Source organism: Macaca fascicularis, chromosome 7, assembly GCF_037993035.2.
Source record: "Macaca fascicularis isolate 582-1 chromosome 7, T2T-MFA8v1.1".
In the NCBI taxonomy this organism is placed as follows: domain Eukaryota; kingdom Metazoa; phylum Chordata; class Mammalia; order Primates; family Cercopithecidae; genus Macaca; species Macaca fascicularis.
Window position 1 is genome coordinate 86,412,204 of NC_088381.1, and position 21,532 is coordinate 86,433,735.

Here is a 21,532-nt window from a genome sequence, read left to right on the forward strand (position 1 = left end):
AAAGTGCCATCAATTGTCTCAGACAGTCTATTTATTACTGTGTGAATACCAAGTATGTAAAACCCTTTGGAACCATGAAATGAGATACATGGTGTCAATTATAGAGAGAAGATTGGAGAGCATGCTTGATTATTTTTTCCATTTAGACATTGATGCCTCACAATTCTCCCTGGCAGGGGAAGACCGTGGAAGGTGTCCCAGCACCTTAGATATGCTCTTGGTTACAAAGCAAGGGCCAGGCCAAGTCAGTAAGGTTTGGGCCCTATACAGAGAGTCATATCCCTGGTCGAGCTGCCTGCAGGGCACTGAGCTGGGCTCTTGGGGTGGAAGAGGTGAAGAACAAGGAAGCGTCCCTCACCCCCATGCTTACCCAGCAGACCTGGCATGGGGCAGGTGTGCAGAGAAGGTAAGTGTGTGCTCCATGAACAGGAGACACACCATGCAGATGCCCCTTAGGGCTGACGAAGCCCAGGTCGATTCCTGCAGAGCACTTCACATGCATCAGGAATGTCCATGGGATCCCCAGGTCATGAGGAGGTGCAGGGACCTTCCTGTGCCTGAGGGTGCTGAGCAGGATGTGGCCCTGAGTGGGGAGGCTGGCCTGACCTTGGCAGGTGCACAGGCTCTGCCTTGTGGTTCAGGTGCAACCACCAATGTAGGCTCTGAGTAAGAAGGGTGGGCTGGGGAGGCTCCTCTCTTCAGTTACTTGGTCTGGGTCTCACTTCTGCTCAACCCTGTCTTACAGGAGAGGAGACCCAGTGCAGAGGCCAGAGAGACAGGAAAAGTGGAGGCAGGAGGATCCAACCCCAGGCCTGTCCGATGTCTGACGTGGGAGAATGAAGCATACACGTTTCTCAGAGAATGGACACTTTCTGCATTCTGGGTCCAAACTTAAAATCTTGGGTATTTTGGATGGCAACTCTCTAAAATGCAGCCAAACTTCTCCAAAAGACGTGCTGCAGGACAGGCTATCACCCTTGCTCTGCCTGCACTGTCGCCAGCTCCCTGTCTCTCAGCCTTGCAGGCTCTCTACGTAACGGCTGGAGTGGCGAGCTCACCCACAGTGGAAGCCGCCCCCTCTTCCACACTCACACTGTGCACTGCATGGGCAAGGTCCTAGTGTTCCCAAATCTGGAGCTAAGTAGAGTTCAATAAAGGTGTGCTGGGCTGGGCACGGTGGCTCACCCCTGTAATCGCAGCACTTTGGGAGGCCGAGATGGGCAGGTCACCTGAGGTTAGGAGTTCAAGACCAGCCTGGCCAACATGGCAAAACCCTGTCTCTACTAAACATACAAAAAAAAAAAAAAATTTAGCCAGGTATGGTGGCAGATGCCTGTAATCCCAGCTACTCAGGAGGGTGAGGCAGAAGAATCACTTAAACCTGGGAGGCAGAGATTGCAGTGAGCCGAGATTGCACCACTGCACTCCAGCCTGGGCAACAGAGTGAGATTGTCTCAAAACAAACAAACAAACAAATAAATAAATAAATAAATAAAAGTGTGCTGGATGCAGGAATGCATGGCGAGCCGTTAATACCTGCAAACGCTGTAGGACTGCAAAGCAGGATTCGCACTTGATTCCATTCCTAAATTGCCTCCTGGAAGAGAGTGATCCTGGGAGGACCCAGATCCTTGGCCTAGGAACTGAAGAGGAAAATGGATGACTAATCTGCTACTCAACTTTTAAAAATGGTTTTAAAACTAATTACATAAGCCACGTTCAATCTGACAGGAGGTGAGTATTATTCGAGTTAGCATATCAGTCAGATCACTTAATTACTTCATAAACCCTGGGTCTTAGCACAGACTTTAAAGCACTTTTACACAGCACACCATTGGAGCAGTGTTTTTTTTTCTTTTTACTTTTTTTTTTAAAGCAATTAACTTGCAGAGATTTGAAGGAGATTGAAATGAACACCACAGAAACGAAGCACCCTGCCCCAAGCACAGGTTTTTGGAATGCTTGTAGAGAAGTGAGGACTGCCTGCTTTTCTGGTCTATGCCTGTGTGTGTGCTGCACTGTGCCTGGCACTGAGGCTGGTGGTGACTGTGCACTCACAGGCCACCCTCACCACACAACCAGGGAGTGGAAGATAGCGCCCACTTGGGATCAATTCATACCTCGGCATTGACGAGGCCGACAGGCAGCTGACTCCACTAATGCTGACCAGCCCTGCATTTTCCTGGCCTCTAGAGCTCTGAATCCTGGAGCTAGAGGGCAACCGAGGTCACCTCTGTCACCTTCCCAGGCTGAGGTCCCCAACAGGCACTAACAGGTTGACCTGAACATTCAGCGCTGGGGCTGGTCCTGCCTCCCTGTGTACACAATAGCGTCATAGTGTGCAGGCAGGGCCGGGCTCCCCTCTCCACCCATGCACTGATGAGAAGCCCCTTCCAGCGGCTGCCCTGCCCACCTGGCGTGGCCTCGCAGGCATGCTCTGGGGGTTGGTCTTACTGTGAACAATGCCTACGTTGGGACCCGGGTCTATGGGCACAGCATAACCAGTGCCTTGGTGAGCTATGGGTAGACATGGTTCTCTGTTCTTACTGCATCCTTTCACCCTTCCTCCTAGCGGGTGCTTCCTGACTCTCTGGTGGTTCATACAGATGTTCTCAGACTCTCTTCCACACCTCAATGCCCTGTCCACTGAAGACCCCCATCCACACTCACGCCCTCTGTGGGCACCAGAGCACCCTCCCAGAGGCAGCCGGCCCTTTGCTCATGTCGGCCTGGCCAGGAAGCTCCCACCTCTGCTCTGCACTCATGCAAAGGCCCAGATCTGCCCCTGGAGGGAGGGGAGTTAGGACAGGTCATCACTGAGGACTATGTCTCAGCCTGACATCCCCGCACTCGCCCTGCGGATTGGGTGGGGAAGCCTGGCTGGTCGCAGCTGAGCCCCTCTGTGGTCCCTCCCAGGGCCTGGGAAGCAAGGTCAGCACTGAGAAGTCTCACCCCTGGGGGTAGGCGGAGTGAGGCAGGTCATATGTGGGCACTGCCTGGCACTTCATTCTACAAAACAAAAAGGACAGCAGTACCCTTGGGGTGGTCTCCATCTCCTAATGGCCTGTATTTTCTGTGCTACTAAGATGAAAAAACAAAGTGGCACCGGGGAACTCCTGAGAATTTGGCCTCAGGCAGACCCTTCTTCACAAGCCCTTCCTTGTTTCTTTCAGCCGGAAATCCCTGTTTGCTCCGCTGAACTTCGGGCACTCTTCCGGGTCACTGGTGGCCCTTGGGCCCTTGTGCATGGTACTATTGGTTCCTGAAATCCAAAATGTTCCCAACCAGCCTGTGGGCTCCTCAGGGGCAGGGACTGTGTCTTGGGGCCTCTCTGTGCCCCTGAGCACTGGCATAGCATCTGACACATGGCAGAACCTCTGCAAAATGCATCTGAGATGTGTCTGTTAGGATATGCAGACCTTCCCATTTTGACATTTCAGGAACAGCCAGAAGAGGCACCATTCATTTGGAGGCTGAAGAGGGCTTATCCTGGATCAACCTCAAAAGCACTGGGTCCATACACTAACCTGGAGAGGGCCGCTTGGTCTTTGTTTGAGCTCCTCTGACCCCTTTGTTTCTGGCAAAGACCACGTTCAGGAGTGGCAGCTCTCTACAGGGGAAAACTTGCGCGGAATGAAGTGACCCCAGATGCCCCGCAGGAATGTGCACACTCTCTGTGATGACACTGGAGAATGTGTTCCCGCCCCCCAAATTCCAGTAGGTCACAGAAGATCAGAGCTGGAAGGTGCCACAAGGTGTTTATTCTGCACCCGTCTCAACCTTCTGAAAGCAAAGATCCAGTTTCTACCCATGCTGAGGGGTGGAGATCAGCCTGTGTCAAGACTTAATTTGGGGCCATCCCCAGGAAGTATTCTTGTATCCACTAATCCTGTGTCCTCTGTAGTACACAGAGCATCTGGTCATGTGGTGGTTACAGAGGGTTACAACTGGACTAATTAATCCGCCAACACCTATTGTGTATCTATCATACACCATGCAGCAGGAGGCTCTTGGAGCACAGCAGGACCGGAAGGAAGGAAGGCTGCAGATGGCAAGCCCATTAGTGCTAAGGCCGAGGCCGGAGCTGCTGAGTGCCATGCAGGCAGCAAGCAGGGAGCTGATATGGTAGCATCTAGCTGGGCAGGAAGCAGTGTGGCAGGCACACAGGTGTGCAGGGCATGTGGTTCCGTGCTGTGCACCACTGCAAGCCTAAAGCTTGCTCAGCACCTACACGCAATAGGCTCCAAGTGTTAATCATTGTTATATAAACAGATCTTCCATTGCCCATACAGCTTGAAAAGCTGACGATACTTAATACACCTAATATGTATTTCTAGCCCAGTCTTCCCTCTGACCTCCAGATACATATCTTCGCCTGGACTTGTGCAAGTATCTTTGATTTAACCCACCTAAATCCAAGCTCCTGATCTTCTCTCCAGCATCTTCTCCCCCTGCAATGTTCCAGATCTAGGAAACTGGGACTCCATTCTTCTACTGTACAGGACAAAAACTCTGGAGTCATTCATGCCCCCTTCTCTCCTCTCACAGCCCACATCTGATCCATCTACAAATCTCTCGACCCTGCTTTCAGGATCTGACTGCTTCATAGACTCCACTGATGCTGCCCTGTCAGAGTCACCTTCACCTGATATTGCAATGACCTTCTAACTGGCTTCCCCACTTTTGTTCCTCTCCCATCCTCACTTCCATCTACTCTGACCAGCTGTTAGCCTATTAACACAGAAGTTCAGATCACCTCTCTCCTCTGCCTAAAATCCCTCAGTGGCTTCCAACCAAGGCCCTGTGAGGGCTGACAAAAGCCCAGTGCGATCTGGTCCCCATACTCTCAATGCCTGGCCCTGTCCTATTCTGCCCCTCTTCCTGCTGCCCCCTGCAGCCTCGGGGGCCTCTCTGTTGTGCCTGGAACATACCAGGCACACTCCTGCCCGGGTGTGAACCCTTTGCTTGGAATGCCCTTTTCCCAGATGTCTGCAGAGCTCACCCCTCATCTTCTTTGAGCTTTACTCAAATGTCCCTTCCCTGAGGCCTTCCTGGGACACCCTGAAGTGCCCTTGTCACCCTTCCCTTCTTCATTTTTCTCCTTAGAGCTTCTCATCATCTAATGGACAACATCTTCTTGCCTGGTAATCTTGTTTTGTGGCTTCCTCTGCCTTCTAGAATATAAGCTTAGCATCTGTTTTGTTCACCGGTGCACCCCCAGTGCTTAGAACTTGGTAAATGCTCAATAAGTATCTGTCAAGTGAAGGCTGTGTTCTTGGAGGGGAGTATTATTCTTTGAATAAACTGATGAATTCCACTTCCTAATGTTTTATTTAAGACTTCTGTATTCCTATTCAAATTTGCCTATAGTTCTTTTTTCTTTCTTTTTTGGCATATTGATCAATTTCTCTTCACTCTTATTTCCCTCTAGTGATCTGGAAAGTTGGCATCTTGTTTTAAATCTTAGTTATCTCTCTACTATAAGAAGATATTTGAGTTTATATGTCTCTATCAGTGCTAAGAGTAAGACATAATCCATCACCCCTCCCACTAAATGTAGAATGAAAATCTCAGCAAATTTTTATTCCTCCCCATTCTCATCACCTGCCTTTATGTTTCTGTAGAAGTATGAGGTGAGAGAGTGGGTAGGACGTCCACCACAGGCATTCAGAGAAGACCTCTTCATGAGGCCAGTTCTGAGCTGCAGCCACAGGAAGCCCTAGGGACAGCTGTCCCCAAGGAGGGAGCAGCATGTGCAAAGGCCCTGTGGAGGTAAGACCAGGCATACTAGGGGAACAGAAGGGAGGTCAGTGATGAGGCATAGGAAATGATTCATGGTGGAAAAGGGCTAGCAGGATGTGCAAGTCAGGCTAAGAGATTTGGGTTTTGCTCTAAGAGCTGTGGGAGGTCATGAAAGTTACCAGGGGTGCATCATTATCTGAATCATATTTTAAAAGGATCATTGGGCACTGGGTGGAGAGTGGCTCTAGCTAGTAGGGGTCGAGGCAGGGAGGCCAGTGGAATGAGGAGGTAAGAGATGATAGGGGACTGGAATGAGACAGTGGGCAGACTGAGATATATTCTGGAGGCAGATGGTGAAGGAGACAAAGAAGAATTAAAGGTTCACTCCTGGGATTTGGCCAAGCAATGGAGTGCAAGGTGAAGCTATTTACATTAATGTGGAAAGCAGGAAAGAGGCAGTTTGGGAGTGCTGTCTAAGGTGCACAAGCTCAGAGCCAGTTAGACCTATGCCCAGAAGCAGGAGGCTGCTGCAGAGCAGGTCTGGGTGCATGAGGGCAGGGAGAGGCAGCTTTGGGCACCACCAGCAGGTACAAGGTGCTCAGTGTCACAGGGATGGATGAAATCCCTGGATGGGAACAAAGAGCAGAGGGCCCAGGAGCATGTGCAGGGGTGTGCGCGAGAGGGATCAGCCAAGGAGATGCACAAGGAGCAGCCTGTGAGGTGGAGAGGGCCCACCAGGTATGGCATCACTGCAGCTATGCAAGAGGGCGCTTCCAGTGGGGGTGAGCTGCCAATGTCACTGTGTGCCGGGCCCTGCTCTCAGTACCCAGCCTGGCTTACCTGATTTCATCCCACCGCAACCCTGTAACTTGCGTACTATCCCCATTTTCTAGATAAGACGACCAAGGTCTAGAAAGGCTAAGTGACTTGCCAAGGTCACAGGTATTTGTAAGAGTTAGAGCCAGCATCTACCCCCAGGTAGAAGGGCTCCTGAGCCCACCGTCTTAACCACTGCACCCTGTGGTCCCCAGAGAGGATGCTTAGTTTGTTAGAACTATAGACCCTGGCTTTAACAACCTGGGGAGGACAGAGATGGGACCATAGGCTTGGGCAGTGTGGAAACGGCGGGGGACCCTGACAAACCCCAGTTTTTTGTGCAGTAGATGGGAGTTGGCTGGGAGTGAGCCAGTGACGGCCATAGCAGGCAGCTTGTTCTGCCAGCTTTGCCATAAAGGGGAGCAGAGAAGTGGGTGGTGGCTGGAGGGGATGTAGACTCAGGGGAGAGGCTTCAGTGCATGCATGTTGGCCTAACAGGAAGGGGAAAGAGAAGAACGCACGATATGCATGAGAAAGCTGCCTGCAGTGGCACAGTTCCATGGGGGATTGACTGTCCCCTTGAAGCTGCCCCAGGACATGGGTAGGACTCATTGTATTCTGCTCATGATACAGAGTAAAGATCACGGGTCTGGGGTGGTGAAATGGTGTGCCCAGTTCCCAGGGCTATGCTATGAGGACACAAGAGCTGTAGCCCCAGCCTCTATGTGCTCTCCTGCATACAGCACCAGCCTCCCAGGCAAGCAGGCCATGCAGGCTGGCATGAGAACTCCGCCTTGTGCCCACGAAGCAGTGAATGCTTGAGGATGCAGCTGGCATGAGGAGTCAACCTTGACTTTTAATACTAGGCCAATATACTTTGGGGCTTTTAAAAGGAAGAATTTAGGAGATTCCACTTTTAAAATGTGTAAATTTCAGGTCATTTAAAATTTTACAGTGTTGTATTTTTAGGATTTGTTATAACACTTTCTTTCTTTCTTTTTTTTTTTTTTTTTTTTGAGACGGAGTCTTGCTCTGTCGCCCAGGCTGGAGTAGAATGGCACGATCTCAGCTCACTGTAAACTCCGCTTCCCAGGTTCATGCCATTCTCCTGCCTCAGCCTCCCTAAGAGCTAGGATTACAGGCACCTGCCACCACGTCTGGATAAGTTTTTGTTAGTATTTTTAGTAGAGACAGGGTTTCACCATGTTAGCCAGGATGGTCTCGATCTCCTGACCTCATGATCTACCCTCCTCGGCCTCCCAAAGTGTTGGGATTACAGGCGTGAGCCACCTTGCCCAGTCAACACTTTCTTAAAATAGTTATTTACTATTTTAAAACCAGAAAGAATACAATTGGGGGAGGTAGGAGATCCCTGTAGATGACTTGAGGACTTAGTCAATTTTCTGTGTAAGGCAAGTCAATGCTCTTCTTTTCTCCTAAAACTGTGTTTTATGAAGAACTGGAAAAGAACCAGGGCAGGGGAAGGTTCTCATGCACTCCTAGGGTGTAGGGTGACCAAGAAGCAGACTGCATCTTCATAGAAAAGGGCACAAGGAATGACAGAACAGTGAAAGCAAACCTTGAGGAAACTCGCCCATAGAAAAGCAAGATTCCAGCATATTCTGTAAATGTTACTATGCATTCAACCCAGAGAACAAAGACAGGTGTTTATAGACCTCTGTGGATAACTAAAAAATAAGGTGTGCTGATTATTCCAGTTTTCTTTCGTGGTTATAACCCCATTACCTAGATCAGAGTCTGGTACTTAATAAAGATTGGTTAAATAAATGATTGATCATTAAGTCAAAGGGATTAAAAAGGGTACAATAATTACCAGAGAAATAAACAATCCAAAAGCAAAATTAAGAAAACTATTCCATTTACAATAGCATAAAAATAATAAAATACTTAGGAACAACTTTCACCAAGGATTGGTGAAAGACTTACATACTGAACACTATAAAAACCACTGCTAAACAAAATTAAAGAGAGCTAAATAAACAGAAAACTATCCCATGTTTATGGACTGGAAAACTTAATATTGTTAATGTGGAAATATTCCCCAAAATGATCTACAGATCCAATCTCTACCAAAATTCCAACTACCCTTTAAAAAAGAAATGTACAAGCTTATCTTAAAATTCATACAGAATTACATGGGACTCAAAATAGCCAAAAGAACCACCAAGTTGGAGGACTTGCACTTTCTGATTTCAAAACTTACTACAAAGCTACCGTGAACAAAACAATGTGGTACTGACTCCAGGATAGATATATAGACCAATGGAACAGAATCGAGAGTGCGGAAACGAACCTCTCTTCTGTGGTCAGTTGATTTGCAACAGGAGTCTCAAGATCACCCAACGGGTAAAGAATGTATTTTTCAACAAGTGGTGCTGGAACAAGTGGGTACAAAAGAATGAGTCTGGACCCCTACTTCACACCACGTACAAAAAATAATTCAAAATGGATCAAAGACCTACACATAAGAGCTATAAAACTCCTAAAAGGAAACACAGGAGTAAATCTCTGTGACCTTGGGTTAGGCAATGGTTTCTCAAGTATGACACCAAGAGCACAAGCAACAGAAGAAAAAATAAACTGAATTTCATCAGAATTAAAAACTTTTGTGCATCAAAGTACACCATCATGCAATTGATGAACCACAGATACCACTTCACATCTACTAGAACAGTTATAATGAAAAAACAGCGAACATTAAGTGTTAATGAGAATATGAAGGAGCTGGACCTCTCATACATTGCTGGCAGGAATGTAAAAGGGTGTAGTCAATGTGGAAGACAGTTTGGCTGTTCCTCAAAATGTTCACCATAGAGTTACCATATGACCTGACAATTCCAATCTTAGGTATACACCCACAAGAAACGAAAACGTAGGTCCACATAAAAACCTGTACCTGAATCTTCATAGCAGTACTATTTGTAACAGCAAAAAGGTAGCAACAAGCCAAATGTCCATCACAGGTGAATGAATAAACAAAATGTGATCAATGTGTACAATGGAATATTGTTCAGCCATAAAAGTGATGAAGTTCTGATGCATACTACAATATGGATAAACCTTGAAAACATCATGCTAAGTGAAAGAAGCCAGACACAAAAGGCCAGGTGTTATATTATTTCATTTATATGAAATGTCCAGCAGGGGCAAATCCAAAGAAGCGGTAAGTGGATTAGAGGTCGCCAGGAGCTGGGAGGGGAGGAGGGAATGGGGAGCAGCTGCTTCATGGGTATGGGGTTTCTTTTTGTGGGGATGAAAACATTCTGGAATTAGTGGTGATGGTTACACAACATTGTGAATGTACTAAAAGCCACTGAACTGCACACTTAAAAATATTTAAAATGGTGAATTTTCTGTTATGGGAATTCTACCTTTACAAAACAAAACAAAGAATTATCAGAGACTCCGTAGTTAAATAAGGCCCAGAGGTAATAAGAGGGTTGAGATACAAAAGCTGTCATGAGATTCCCAAGAGCCACTGACCTTGCTTCTCCGGGTTGCGGACCTGGGATGGCAGGTCTTGGATTTCCAAGGTCCACTGCCCTTCAGCCTTTTCTCCCCAACAGTGGACAGTCATGAATTCCCAGTTTGTAAACCCTTCATTGGAAAGATCCAGCAATCTGCAATTGGAGATGCAGTGTCAGAAAATGAAGGTGCTGGTACTGAGTGGCTGGGCAGAGGGACTGGCACAAGGAGGGCTCTCGGGGGACTGTATAATCTGGCTGGACCATACCCCCAGGGCAGCAGGGGTCTGGCCCCAGCCAACCCAAGGGCAAAGGGCACAGTGAAATGTGACTGTCTTTAAGGTCTGACACAGACTATCTCCTCCATCACCTCCTTGAACCTCCCTAACATTCTGAGAGGTAGGCAGGCAGACAGGTTTCACATAACCCAGTGAAAGATGTTTACAAGCTTACCAACAAATGCCCCCAATCCCGACATTTTCCTGCAGAAGGTGGTTCATTCCTTCCCACCCAGGAACAATCTTACAGAGCCCATAACTCCAGTGCCTGGATGCACAAAAGCAGACAGGGGCACCCCCCTACCCCCGGGGTACCTTCACTGAAGCCCAGAGAGTGCTCACTAAGGACACCTTTTTAAAGTGCTTGTTTGTGGAAGAACGAAACTTCCACGTTTGACTTCGAGCCAGCTGTGTGCACTGTTCTCTGGGAGACACAAATAAGGAAAGAGGAGCAGCTACTCAAGCCTGTGGGGAAAGTTCTGTCCCTTCACCTCCAGGGCTGATCCAGTCTCAACAGGGGCATTTGGGGGAGATGACGATGACAGGGTTGGTTGCTTTTCAGCAGGAATGGGAGGGACCCGTGGAGAGCCAGGAGGAGACGGCTCCCACACCCCCAGCAGTACCCTCCTTGCAGGTCCCGATGAGCCTCCCTTTGCCCTTCCCACCTTGAAGGCCTTTCCCAACTGTACCCTTGAGCCCCTGGGCCTTCTGCCTCTGCCTCACACTTGGTTCAAGCAGAAACAGGAAGCAACGAATCAACATCCAATCTCTTCCTGCACCCAGTGCCATCCTCAGAAGCGACTCTTTCCGCATTGGAATCAATTCTAGGGTTTTTCCTCTTATTGTTTCTTCATAGTCTAATTTTCTATTTCGATTTTGGAATAAACATTTTTTTTTTACATAGGGATCTTTATTGTTCATCAGAAATTGAAATACGTAAGTTTTGAACAATGTAAGACTCAATTTCCAATCTGGGGGTTCTCTGAACACTCAGGGTAGGAAAATGTTTATCTAGGCAACATACTTTGCAATGGAGAAGAGTGAGGTGGAAGCATCCTGTGCTTTCTTCTAAGAAATGGCAACGGTCAAGGCTGATTTTCACACTCAATGCCAAGCTGAACCCAACACACTGGGGACAGAACAAGGACAAACTGTCTTTTAAGGGCTGAGGTGCTGAGGCACATCAATGGCTTCTTAGTGAAGAAACTGGCAACCTGATAAAGCTGCCAAATTAAGTAAGATGTGCAGTAGGATAGGAGGTCATTGATCCAAAAACACAAATTCTTGATATAATCACAAAATCTGCCTTGGAAAAAGACCAAAGTTCCAAGACTCAGAAGACAGCCAGAGTAGCCTCAGGGTAGTTTTTTTGTTTTTTTGTTTTTTTGTTTTTGAGAGAGACTCTCTGTCACCCAGGCTGGAGTGCAGAGGCATGACCTCGGCTCACTGCAACCTCCGCCTCCTGGGTTCAAGTGATTCTCTTGCCTCAGCCTCCCAAGTAGCTGGGATCATAGGTGCCTGCCACCACGCCCAGCTAATTTTTGTATTTTTAGTAGAGAAGAGGTTTTGCCATGTTGGCCAGGCTGGTCTCTAACTCCTGACCTCAGGTGATCCACCCACCTTGGCCCCTCAAAGTACTGGGATTACAGGTGTGAGCCTCCCTTCCTGGGCTAGGGTAGTTTTTTTAAATACTTGATGGCACAAGGACAGCACTACCCAGCCAAGGGGTGGCTCCCAATAGGCCTGGCAGGACCTGCGCTCTATTATCCCAAGGGCGCAACACTGGGCAGCAGCAGGAGGAGGAAGGCTCCCAGGGAAGGAAACAGGGCCCTAGGGGAGTGGGAGAGGGGAGGCTGGGGCACCAGAAGGCTCTTGTGGGTCAGGCAGCCAGACGTAAGCAGGATATGAAGGGCAGCCAGGCCCCTGCGCCAGGGATGACACCAAACATTTTTATCTATATTATCACACTCAAGTCTTGTAACAGTCCTAATGTTTAAAGATGAGTGAAGTGACATTTTCAGAGGTGAGGAATAAAGAGAGGCAAAGTGACTGGCTCCTGGGAGCCCAGCCAGGAATGGAAGAGCAGGGTGTGGGCTGACTCTCCAGGGTCACTGCCACCTGCCTGCCTGCTACCTGCTGCCCCAGCCTCTAAGCCTCACCACAGGCTCTCCGTCAACCTGGGCCATCACCTGGGCCTGCACCCAGCTCTGCCTCTGAGTCAGGGGTCACAAACCTGGGTGCCACTAGGTGTGCAGCTGGAGTGAATGGAGAGCCCGTTGCTGGCCTCAGGGCTGCCAGCATGGAAAACAAGGAGCACATGGACACACACTCGCCCACCTGCTCAGCCCCAGCCCAGCGCACGAAGGAACATGGGCCTGGTGTCAGACAGCTTCCAACTTTCCAAGAAATGCCAGAAATGAGGACTTTTAAAATCTTTAAGAGTTAAAAATGTAAAATAAAAAACACCACGGGGAGCAACATAGCATCAAGCTGCAGCTTGCCTGCTGACACCTGAACTGCTCATGCCCGCGTGGCCTCCCACAGGCAAAGGCAGAGCACGGCTGGGCCTCCCTGCAGGAGGGAGATGCCCCTGTGGCGCTTGTGCTGTGAAAGTAGAACGTGGGATGGGCTGAGCTTGGTGCCAGGGTCTGCCTCAGGGTTGATTCCAGTGCACCAAGGACAAAGAGGGTGCCAGGCCCACCGTCTGGTGCTACTATTCCAGCTTGCCTACTGCAGAGAGACCAGGCTCCTGGGCAGTGCTGTGGGGGGCACAGCACAGGCCCCAATCCTCTGGACAATGGCCCTGTCGGTCTTGCATTGCTGCTGAGTCAATCACTCTGTCTCATACAAAGTGTGGGGGGAGGGGAAGGGTTAAGCAAAGGGCAACCCCCAACTTCTGCCTGGTCCCATCTGAGAGCCTTCGCTAGCCCCCGTTTCTGAATCTCTACAGTTCCCTATAGCCCACACAAGGGCCATAGCCTCAGGCAGGTCACCAAAGGAGTTAAGTGGGCCCAGAGTGGGCAAGTCGGGATGGGGACCACACCCCAGTAGACAGAGCAGGCCTGGTCTTGGGGGACTTCCTGCAGGCGATGTGAGCACAGTGCCAGTTCTGGTTTTTGAGAGAAGCTGGAAATGCTGATTCATCCATGAAATCTCTTTTCTCTCTCTCCCTCTTAGCTAGAAAGAGACAGAAAGGTACCACAATACCCTGGCCCCTCTAAGTTCCTATAAACACCTACATTCTAATTACCTGTAAATCATATATTTGCATCAATGTGTTTTCCCTTGTTTCTAAGTTTGCTAAAGAAATGACTCCATAGCCTCCCAAAACCCATGTACAAAGCTTTGGAATTTCTAGCCCCTGAGTGCAAGAGAAGTTGGCAGACAGCAGCCTGGGGGCACCTTCCCTGCACACCATCTGAGCCTGTCTATCTTCCTGGGACAGGCCCCTGCCAGTGCAGGTTCTGCGGGGCAGCCCACAACTGGGTGGGAGAGCTGGCAGGGGGATAAACAATGCTCCCTGTGCTACACACGCTCGATTCAAAGGCCAATTGAATAGGATAAAAATGACCTTCAATGCACTTCTAAGCAATGAAGGCATAGCCAGAATTCCACAAATCCCTCCACTAAACAACAAAACAAAACAAAACAACAACTCTTTTGTCACTTTTTTCTGAAAAGGAAAGTTTTGCAGGACCTTTTGGAAGGCAAGGTTTCAGGGAGCAACTTTTAAGGTTTGTGGGGCCTATATGCGAGGGTCTCCAAGAGAAAGGAAGCTGCCAGCAGAACCAGCGGGAGCCCCCACATGCCAGAGGGCCTTGCAGAGACACTGTGGGTCCAAGACTGGACAGAAGCTCTTGTGCAGCGTAAATCTCGGGAAGCCCCAGCCCCCATCCCCACACCTGCCTCGCCTTACCTCTTTGCCAAAAGTTGAGACTTGGTTCCCGAGGGAGAAATCAGGTAGATCTGGAGGTCTCCTCGGCGTGGGTGCGAGATGGAGATGCGAACCACCACGTGCTCCAAGTAGACCACCCGCTGGTCCGAGTGCTCCGCGCAGGCACTGGTCAGGGCCGTAGTCCGCAGCACCTGCACTAAGGGGATGCTCCTGGGGGAGGAGGAAGGGCTGAGCACTTGGCACCAAAATCACGAAGTCTCACTCACACAGCCAGGGGCTCCAGCGCCTGTCCACCCCGTTCCCACTGCAGCCTCAGGGCCCTGGGGGCCCCAGGGAGCCGCAGCAGCCTCTGAATGCCTCACACGGATGCTCCGCTGTGAATTTTATCACCTGTCCTGAAGACATTTATGCCTCTGGAATTTGCTCAAAGAAATTTAAAAGATGGGTTCGGCTGGGCACGGTGGCTCACGCCTGTGATCCCAGCACTTTGGGAGGCCAAGATAATGCCTGCTGCCACCACTCCAGCTTGCCTACTGCGGAGAGACTAGGCTGCTGGGCAGTGCGGTGGGGTGCACGGCACAGGCCCCATTCCTCTGGACAATGGCCCTGTCTGCCTTGCATTGCTGCTGAGTCAATTACTCTGTCTCATACAAAGTCGGGTGAGGGGGAGGAGAGATCACAAGGTCAGGAGTTCGAGACCAGAATATGGTGAAACCCTGTCTCTACTAAAAATACAAAAATTAGCTGGGTATGGTGGCAGGCGTCTGTAATCCCAGCTACTTGGGAGGCTAAGACAGGAGAATCGCTTGAACTCAGGAGGCGGAGGTTGCAGTAAGCCTAGATCGCACCACTGCACTCCAGCCTGGGAGACAGAGCAAGACACCATCTCAAAAACAAAACAAAACAAAATAAAATAAATAAAATAAAATAAAATAAATCATGGGTTCTTGGGCAGACTTGGGTGAATGTCCCCAAGGATGGACCCCCTTTGGTGACCAGAAGGCAGCTTCTCCTTGGTGGCATTTGGCCAGCTCATTTCTCAGTTGCCCTAGTACGACCTCTATGGTGACAGGTACACTGAAAGGCCAGACCTCACCACATTGCAATATGTACATATAAGAAACCTGTCCTTGGACCCCCTAAATATATAAAAATAATTAAATGTTTTAACAAACAAAAATTAAAAAAAAAAAATCCCACTACTTTGTTTCAAAGACTAGCATTGAAAATGGAAGTCACAATGCTAAATAACAGCAACCAGCAAACATTTCCCAAGCTGACTGTGCACTGAGCATAAGGCACTGGCCTGAGAACTTCCAAGGATTAACCCACTTAATCCAGAGGGAATTAAGGACTACACCCAAGGTGCAGCTAATGGGGGGAGGATCTGGGAGTTGGGGCCCCAGAGCCCACGCCTCCGCCTCAAGGCTTCGCTGCCTCGTTGCCTTGCTGCCTCCAATGGAAGCTCGTGTGGACCCACAGTCAAGCACACAGCTTGGAGTCTGTCCTCTCATGCAGGTCGAGGGTGCCAAGCTCGTGTGCTCCCAACTCTCCTGCAGAAAGTCAGGGTCCTCTCGCTTTCCTGTCCTGTAATGGAAATGGATGATGGTTCCCTTTACAAACTCAGGGCAGCTTTACCATATGGGATGGAATCTGAGGATAAAAACAAAGCCTCAATCATTCAAGACTCCTTTCTACTAGAATTTTCTGACATACTCCCCAGACCAAGCAGACACAAAATCTGTACCCCAAGGCTGCTCCTGTGTCCAGGCTGGACCATCCTGCTGATTCCAGGCCACTAGGGTTCACGCCTCCTTGAACTTGAGCCCCCACCCACCCCACTGATCTGCAGCTGAAGAAATACGGCATTCTTTGGTGCAGACCAACCGCCACCCAGCAGCACATTAATAATTCCCTACCACACGACTGGCGCTCAGCTTATTATGGGGAGCGCTTTTCCCATTATGCCTGGACTCTCCTCCCGGGAGGCACAAGGCATTCTGCTCAGAGCCTCTCAGGAATTACATTGCCTGGCTCTACTGGGCCTGAGTCATAAAAAGCAATCAAAACAGTTATAAACAGTGATGTAATTCCCTCGGAGACTCTGTAAATATTTGAAAACATGCTTTGCATGCACCATAAATTGATTTAGAGATGCTGACTTCCTTCATTGCCTTCTCCCAAGTTTTACTGCTGGTGTTTACTGGTCAGCAGCCCCCACTGCGGTAGATGCAGAACACAACAGAAGGCTCTGGAGAGTTCCAGGCCCTGCAGGGCCCATGTGTATCTCCAGGTGAGTGTCCCCCCTTCACCCCACACTAAGAATGCAGTGTGGGTGTGTTGGGGAGAAGCAAGGTGTGGAAGAAACACCTAGGCCAGCAGACTTACTCAGTGCTCCCCTGGGGCTTCCAAATGTAGCTCCCAGTCAACCCCAAGAACCAGGAATAACCCTACACTCTCACACTTCAACACTTTTCCAGTGCTGAATAGCAAGATCAAGGGGAAACAGAAACAAAAGCCTTAACCAAGTTGAAGACACTGTCCCCACACTCCAACCAATTGCTCAATGGCAGGGGAAGTGATCAATCTGCTCTAGAAATAGACCTGGAATCCTTGTGAAGAAACTTTAATCCCATTGATAAGGCACAGGGATGAGAGAACAGGAGCAGGGTAAAAGTAAAAGACAACCAAGCCCCACCCCTCACCTGCCCCTGCCACCCTGAGCCCCATCCACAGAGTAAATCATCTCAGAATATGAAAGTCTCTTGCGTCTAACTTTTTTATTCCTGCTAAGGGACTCCAGCCACTGCGTAAAGAAGGCTAGGTTGGGTGTGATCCTTCGCCAGCCCCGCTGCTGCTGCTGCTGCTGCTGCTGCCTGCAGGGAGGCTGGCTGGGGGCGGGAGCACCCAGCTCCTACAGGAGTTAATGGCCTCACTTGGTTTGGTTTTCAAAGCCAAGCCCTTACCTTCACCTGGGGGCTAGAAGCTGAGCGGCCTCCTGGAACAAGGCTAACTGTAACAATTAGTTTTTATGTGAAATCCCTTAACTGCTAAATTGCTCAGTAACAGGCCACCAAGACTCCTAATTCCTGTAAGTTCTGGGGCAGCGCGGAAGCCCAGGACAGCTACTACAGGAGGGCATGCTGCCACCTTCCTGACATACAGTTAGCTCCTGACACATTTTATTTCTGTGGTTGCTATTGAAACCATTAACCTAACATCCCAAATTAGAGTGCTTTTATTAGAAAGAGAAATAAAAGAGGAGGCTTCAAAATGTTTCATGATCATTGTGCTCAAAATTTTCTGTATTTCAGACAGAAACTCCAGGAAGAAAATAAGGAAGCCACCTATCAAAAGTCATCACTTTAAAAAATTAACTGCAAGACAGAAAGTAGATCAGTCAATGAAAAAAACAGAAGTGGTTCTCCACCCTACAGTTATTTCTAAGGTAACACTGAAAATGCAAGTCGACTGCCAAGTAATTTATTTTTTAAGTTAAATAATGTGCAGAGATGATCAGTGTCACATGAATACAGCTACATTGTACTTTAATGATGAAAACTGATTTAGAAAGATCTTAAAGTTCCCAAAATAACTGAAAAGTGTCTTCTGCTATTAACTTCTGAAATTGTGGTCTATGTACATAAAGCCATCTTCCTAGGACCCTAAAGGATTCCAAAGAGTTAAATGATCCTGCAAGACCTGCCTGGAGACCGAGCGTTATTGAAGCCAGGGAGATGGCCAGACTTGGAAAAGATCTCTAATGACAGCCGATGCCACGTGCTATGGAGCCACATTTCAACGTTAATTACTCTGGTACTTTAGATGATCTCCATTCATCCTCAGTGCTCTCCAACCGCTCCCTTCTCCTGAGGAGGTGAAGGCCTACCAACAGTAGCCATCCTGCTGACTTCCTAGGAACTCCAGACCACAGATATGTTGGTCTCTTCCTATTTTTTTTCCAATGCATAATACTATCTAGGAGCAAAAATAAATATTTTCAAGGAACCGAGTGCCAGGGGAAACAGGAAGGCGGGACAGGGGCTGAAACCCTCCGCCTCCATCTCCCCACTTTTCCTGTTCTACCTGGGAAGCTACTCCACGTCAGGATTTCTCAAGCCCTCCTTGAAGCCCTCTCCCCAGCTTGGCTTCCCGGGCCAACCCGGATCCTTGCACAAAGCACTTGTTTTGTTCCTCACTGGGCCCATGACTGTTCTAGGGCCATGTTGAGAGACTCTCCAGAATCAGGAGTTGGCAGCATCCTTCCAGCTGCTGCGCTGGCACTTGGCTTGGGGAGGAGAGGCTAAAGAACTGAGGCCCATTACAGCAGAAGGTCACCCAGCAAACCCTTTCACAGACTTGCTAATGGGAGTGAGTGGAGCGGCAAGAGTTAATTGGGACAGACTTGCTAAATAAAGCAATAGGAAAGCCAGCAGGTCTGTCGGAGGGCACAGAGTGCCTTTGTGAGGGTGGCAAGAGGCTTCTAAGTCACTTCTCAGACCTGTGTTCCAGGATGCATGCTTTCAACAAGATGGCCTTTAGGCTCTGAGGTAAGCTGCTTCATTCTATCTATGGGCTTCCTTATTCATATGGGTTCAGCCTGAGAATTTTCCTCAGATGAAATTACTTTTTTTTTTTTTTTGAGATGGAGTCTCACTCTGTCCCCAGGCTGGAGTGCAGTGGGGCGACCTCGGCTCACTGTAACCTCTGCCTCCTGGGTTCAAGCAATTCACCTGCCTCAGACTCCTGAGTAGCTGGGATTACAGGCCCGCGCCACCATGCCTGGCCAATTTTTGTATTTTTGTATTTTTAATAGAGACAGGGTTTCCCCATGTTGGCCAGGCTGGTCTCGAACTCCTGACCTTAGAAGATCCACTGGTCTCGGCCTCCCAAAGTGCTGGGATTACAGGCGTGAGTCACTGCGCCTAGCCAAAATTACGTTTGATGATCAAACCATAGCACATCACTTAGGCGAGAAATAAAATTTAACTAAAAAAAAAAAAGCTAATCCAGTACATTAACTTACACAATGCTGTCCACAATTAATTGGGCCATAAGGTGCTTTAATATGTAATGCTTAAATTTATAGCATACTTTTTCTTCTATATTAAATGAGGGGACTGAATTAGCTGGCTTTAAAGATGCCTTCCAATTCTAACAGTCTACAATTCAACCTGAAGGGGAGTAAAAAAGACAATAAAATATACAGTCAATCCTCATTACTCACAGATGCTGTATTTGCATATTCACCTAGTGGCTAACATTTATTTGTATCCCCCAAACCAACACTTGTGGCACTTTGGTGTCACGTGTATCAGATGTGTGCAGAGTGGTAAGATATGAGTCTTACCCTCAACAAGCACACTCCCAGCTGAGGTCCAACAAGGCAACATTGCCTGTTGGTGCAGCTCTCATACCGTAAACAAGTGTCCATTTCCAGCCAGGTGTGGTGGCTCACGGCTGTAATCCCAGAACTTTGAGAGGCTGAGGTGGGTAGATCACTGGAGGTCAGGAGTTTGAGACCAGCCTGGCCAACATGGCGAAAGCCCATCTCTACTAAAAATACAAAATTAGCCAGGTGTGGTGGCATGTGCCTATCATCCCAGCTACTCAGGAGGATGAGGCAAGACCATTGCTTGAACCTGGGAGGCGGAGGTTGCAGTGAGCCGAGATCACGCCACTGCATTCCAGCCTGGGTAACGGAGTAAGACTCCATCTCAAATAAAAACAAGTGTCTGTTTCACAGTGTATTTAGTGCCACATTTTTCACAGTTTGGTGCTGTTTTTTGTTCTTTAGAGACAGGGTCTCACTCTGTCACCCAAGCTGGAGTACAATGGTGCAATCCTAGCTCACTAGAGCCTTGAACTCCTGGGCTCAAGTGATCCTCCCACCTCAGCCTCCCAAGTAGCTGGGACTACAGGTGCAAACCACCATGCCTAGCTCTGTGCTTTTCTGTTGGTGAATTCACTGTTTGAAATGGCCCCAAGTGCAGTGCTGAAGCACTGTCTAGTATCACTAAGCATGAGAAAGCTGAGATGTGCCTTAAGGAGAAAACATATGTGTAAGACAAGCTTTGTTCCAGCAATGAGGGCTAGTGCTGTCATCTGTGAGTCTGAAGTTAATGAATAAATAATCTATGTTAAATAAGCTGCCTTTAAACACATACACATAAAACAGGGTCTGTATTGATAGGCTGGCAAAAATGTGACCAGAGGCTCACAGGAACTTAACCCTGTATCTCTCCTAGGAACAATGCTTCAGTATTTGCTAATTCAGTGTTCGTGGTGACTTTGTAGAACAGTACTATGAATAGGGAGAATCAACTGTATTCAAATTCAAATCCTAATTTTAGAACTAAGTAACCTTTACAATCTGGGGGAAACAAGTTTGCTTCAAAACTAAGCCAGGAAGGGCAAGGGCTGCAGGAACACAGCCAGCTGGTTAAGTTTGCTCGCAGCTACAAGGGGTACCAGGAGGCAGGAAAAATGTTGTGGGCCCAGTATGGTTACCCCCAGGGCAGGACTGCACAGCACCACAGGTTTTCTGAGGATACCCAGGTATGCTGTATATAACAATGGCCCAAGAGGAGAAACCAGAAGTAAGGGCCTCCTGTGGTACTCAGGTATGCACAGAGGTCAAATGCCCTGGAGGGAGAGGCTGGGTAAGGTGAGGAGGGGATGTGAGAGTGGCAGAAATCTGCATAGTTCTGAGACAACTCAAAGAAGGGAAGGGCTTTTGGCTTCCTAAAAAGATGTCAAATCAGGCTGTGTGCTTGAGTACAGCAGGGAGCTGGGCTGACCTGTGTCTGATCCACACAGGCACTCCATCAGACCGCTGGGCTCCTGGCCTCACCTGCTTGCCTAGCTGACCTGCCGCAGTTGAGCCACCAGCAGCTGTGCTCTTAGGCACTGGCACCTGGCCAAGGCTGGAGGAACCTCTAGGCAGCCAGGGTCAGGGTACTTTATCATCCCTGCAGGTGGTATGCCCAGCTAGCTCCTGGCACAGAAGTCAAGGAAGTGAGGTCTTCTAACGGGTGGGCAGGTTGCTCTACTTGGCTCGGTATTGCCTGAGTTCCTACTGAGAGGGGCAAGGTGGACTCTGGAGACAAGCAGCCTGCGGTAGCAGTTCAACCCTGCAGCACCCCAACTCTGGGCCTAAGTTCCTAACTCCTTTGTGCCTCCATTTCTTCCTCTATAAAATGGGGATAAAGATAGCACTATAACCTCGTATGTTTATTGGGGATTTTTATGTAAAGTGCTTAGAGCAATGCCTGGCACACAGTAAGTGCCTTTATAATCACAATCCATTATCTCTC

General features: G+C 48.8%; 2 protein-coding genes across 16 annotated transcripts in view; both read right to left on the reverse strand.

Moving 5' to 3' along the window:
- Nucleotides 1–21,532, reverse strand: part of SELENOS (selenoprotein S) — a 219,340-nt gene that overhangs the window by 85,718 nt on the left and 112,090 nt on the right. The gene's annotated exons all lie outside the window — the stretch shown is intronic.
- PCSK6 (proprotein convertase subtilisin/kexin type 6) overlaps nt 1–21,532 on the reverse strand; it is a 191,290-nt gene that overhangs the window by 57,871 nt on the left and 111,887 nt on the right. For 9 of the 15 annotated variants that reach the window (XR_012415496.1, XR_012415495.1, XR_012415497.1 and 6 more), the window contains 2 exons: nt 14,238–14,426; nt 10,063–10,199 (listed from right to left, as the gene is read on the reverse strand). The exons of 5 other annotated variants lie outside the window; for them this stretch is intronic. Coding sequence is in view for 7 of the 10 variants with exons in the window: in XM_045396062.3 (XP_045251997.2) it covers nt 10,063–10,199; nt 14,238–14,426 (326 nt within the window). In the remaining 3 variants the exon portion in view is untranslated. Of the gene's footprint in view, nt 1–8,766; nt 8,921–10,062; nt 10,200–14,237; nt 14,427–21,532 lie in introns of those variants that run through there. One more of the 15 variants, XM_073996861.1, reaches the window with a different exon arrangement.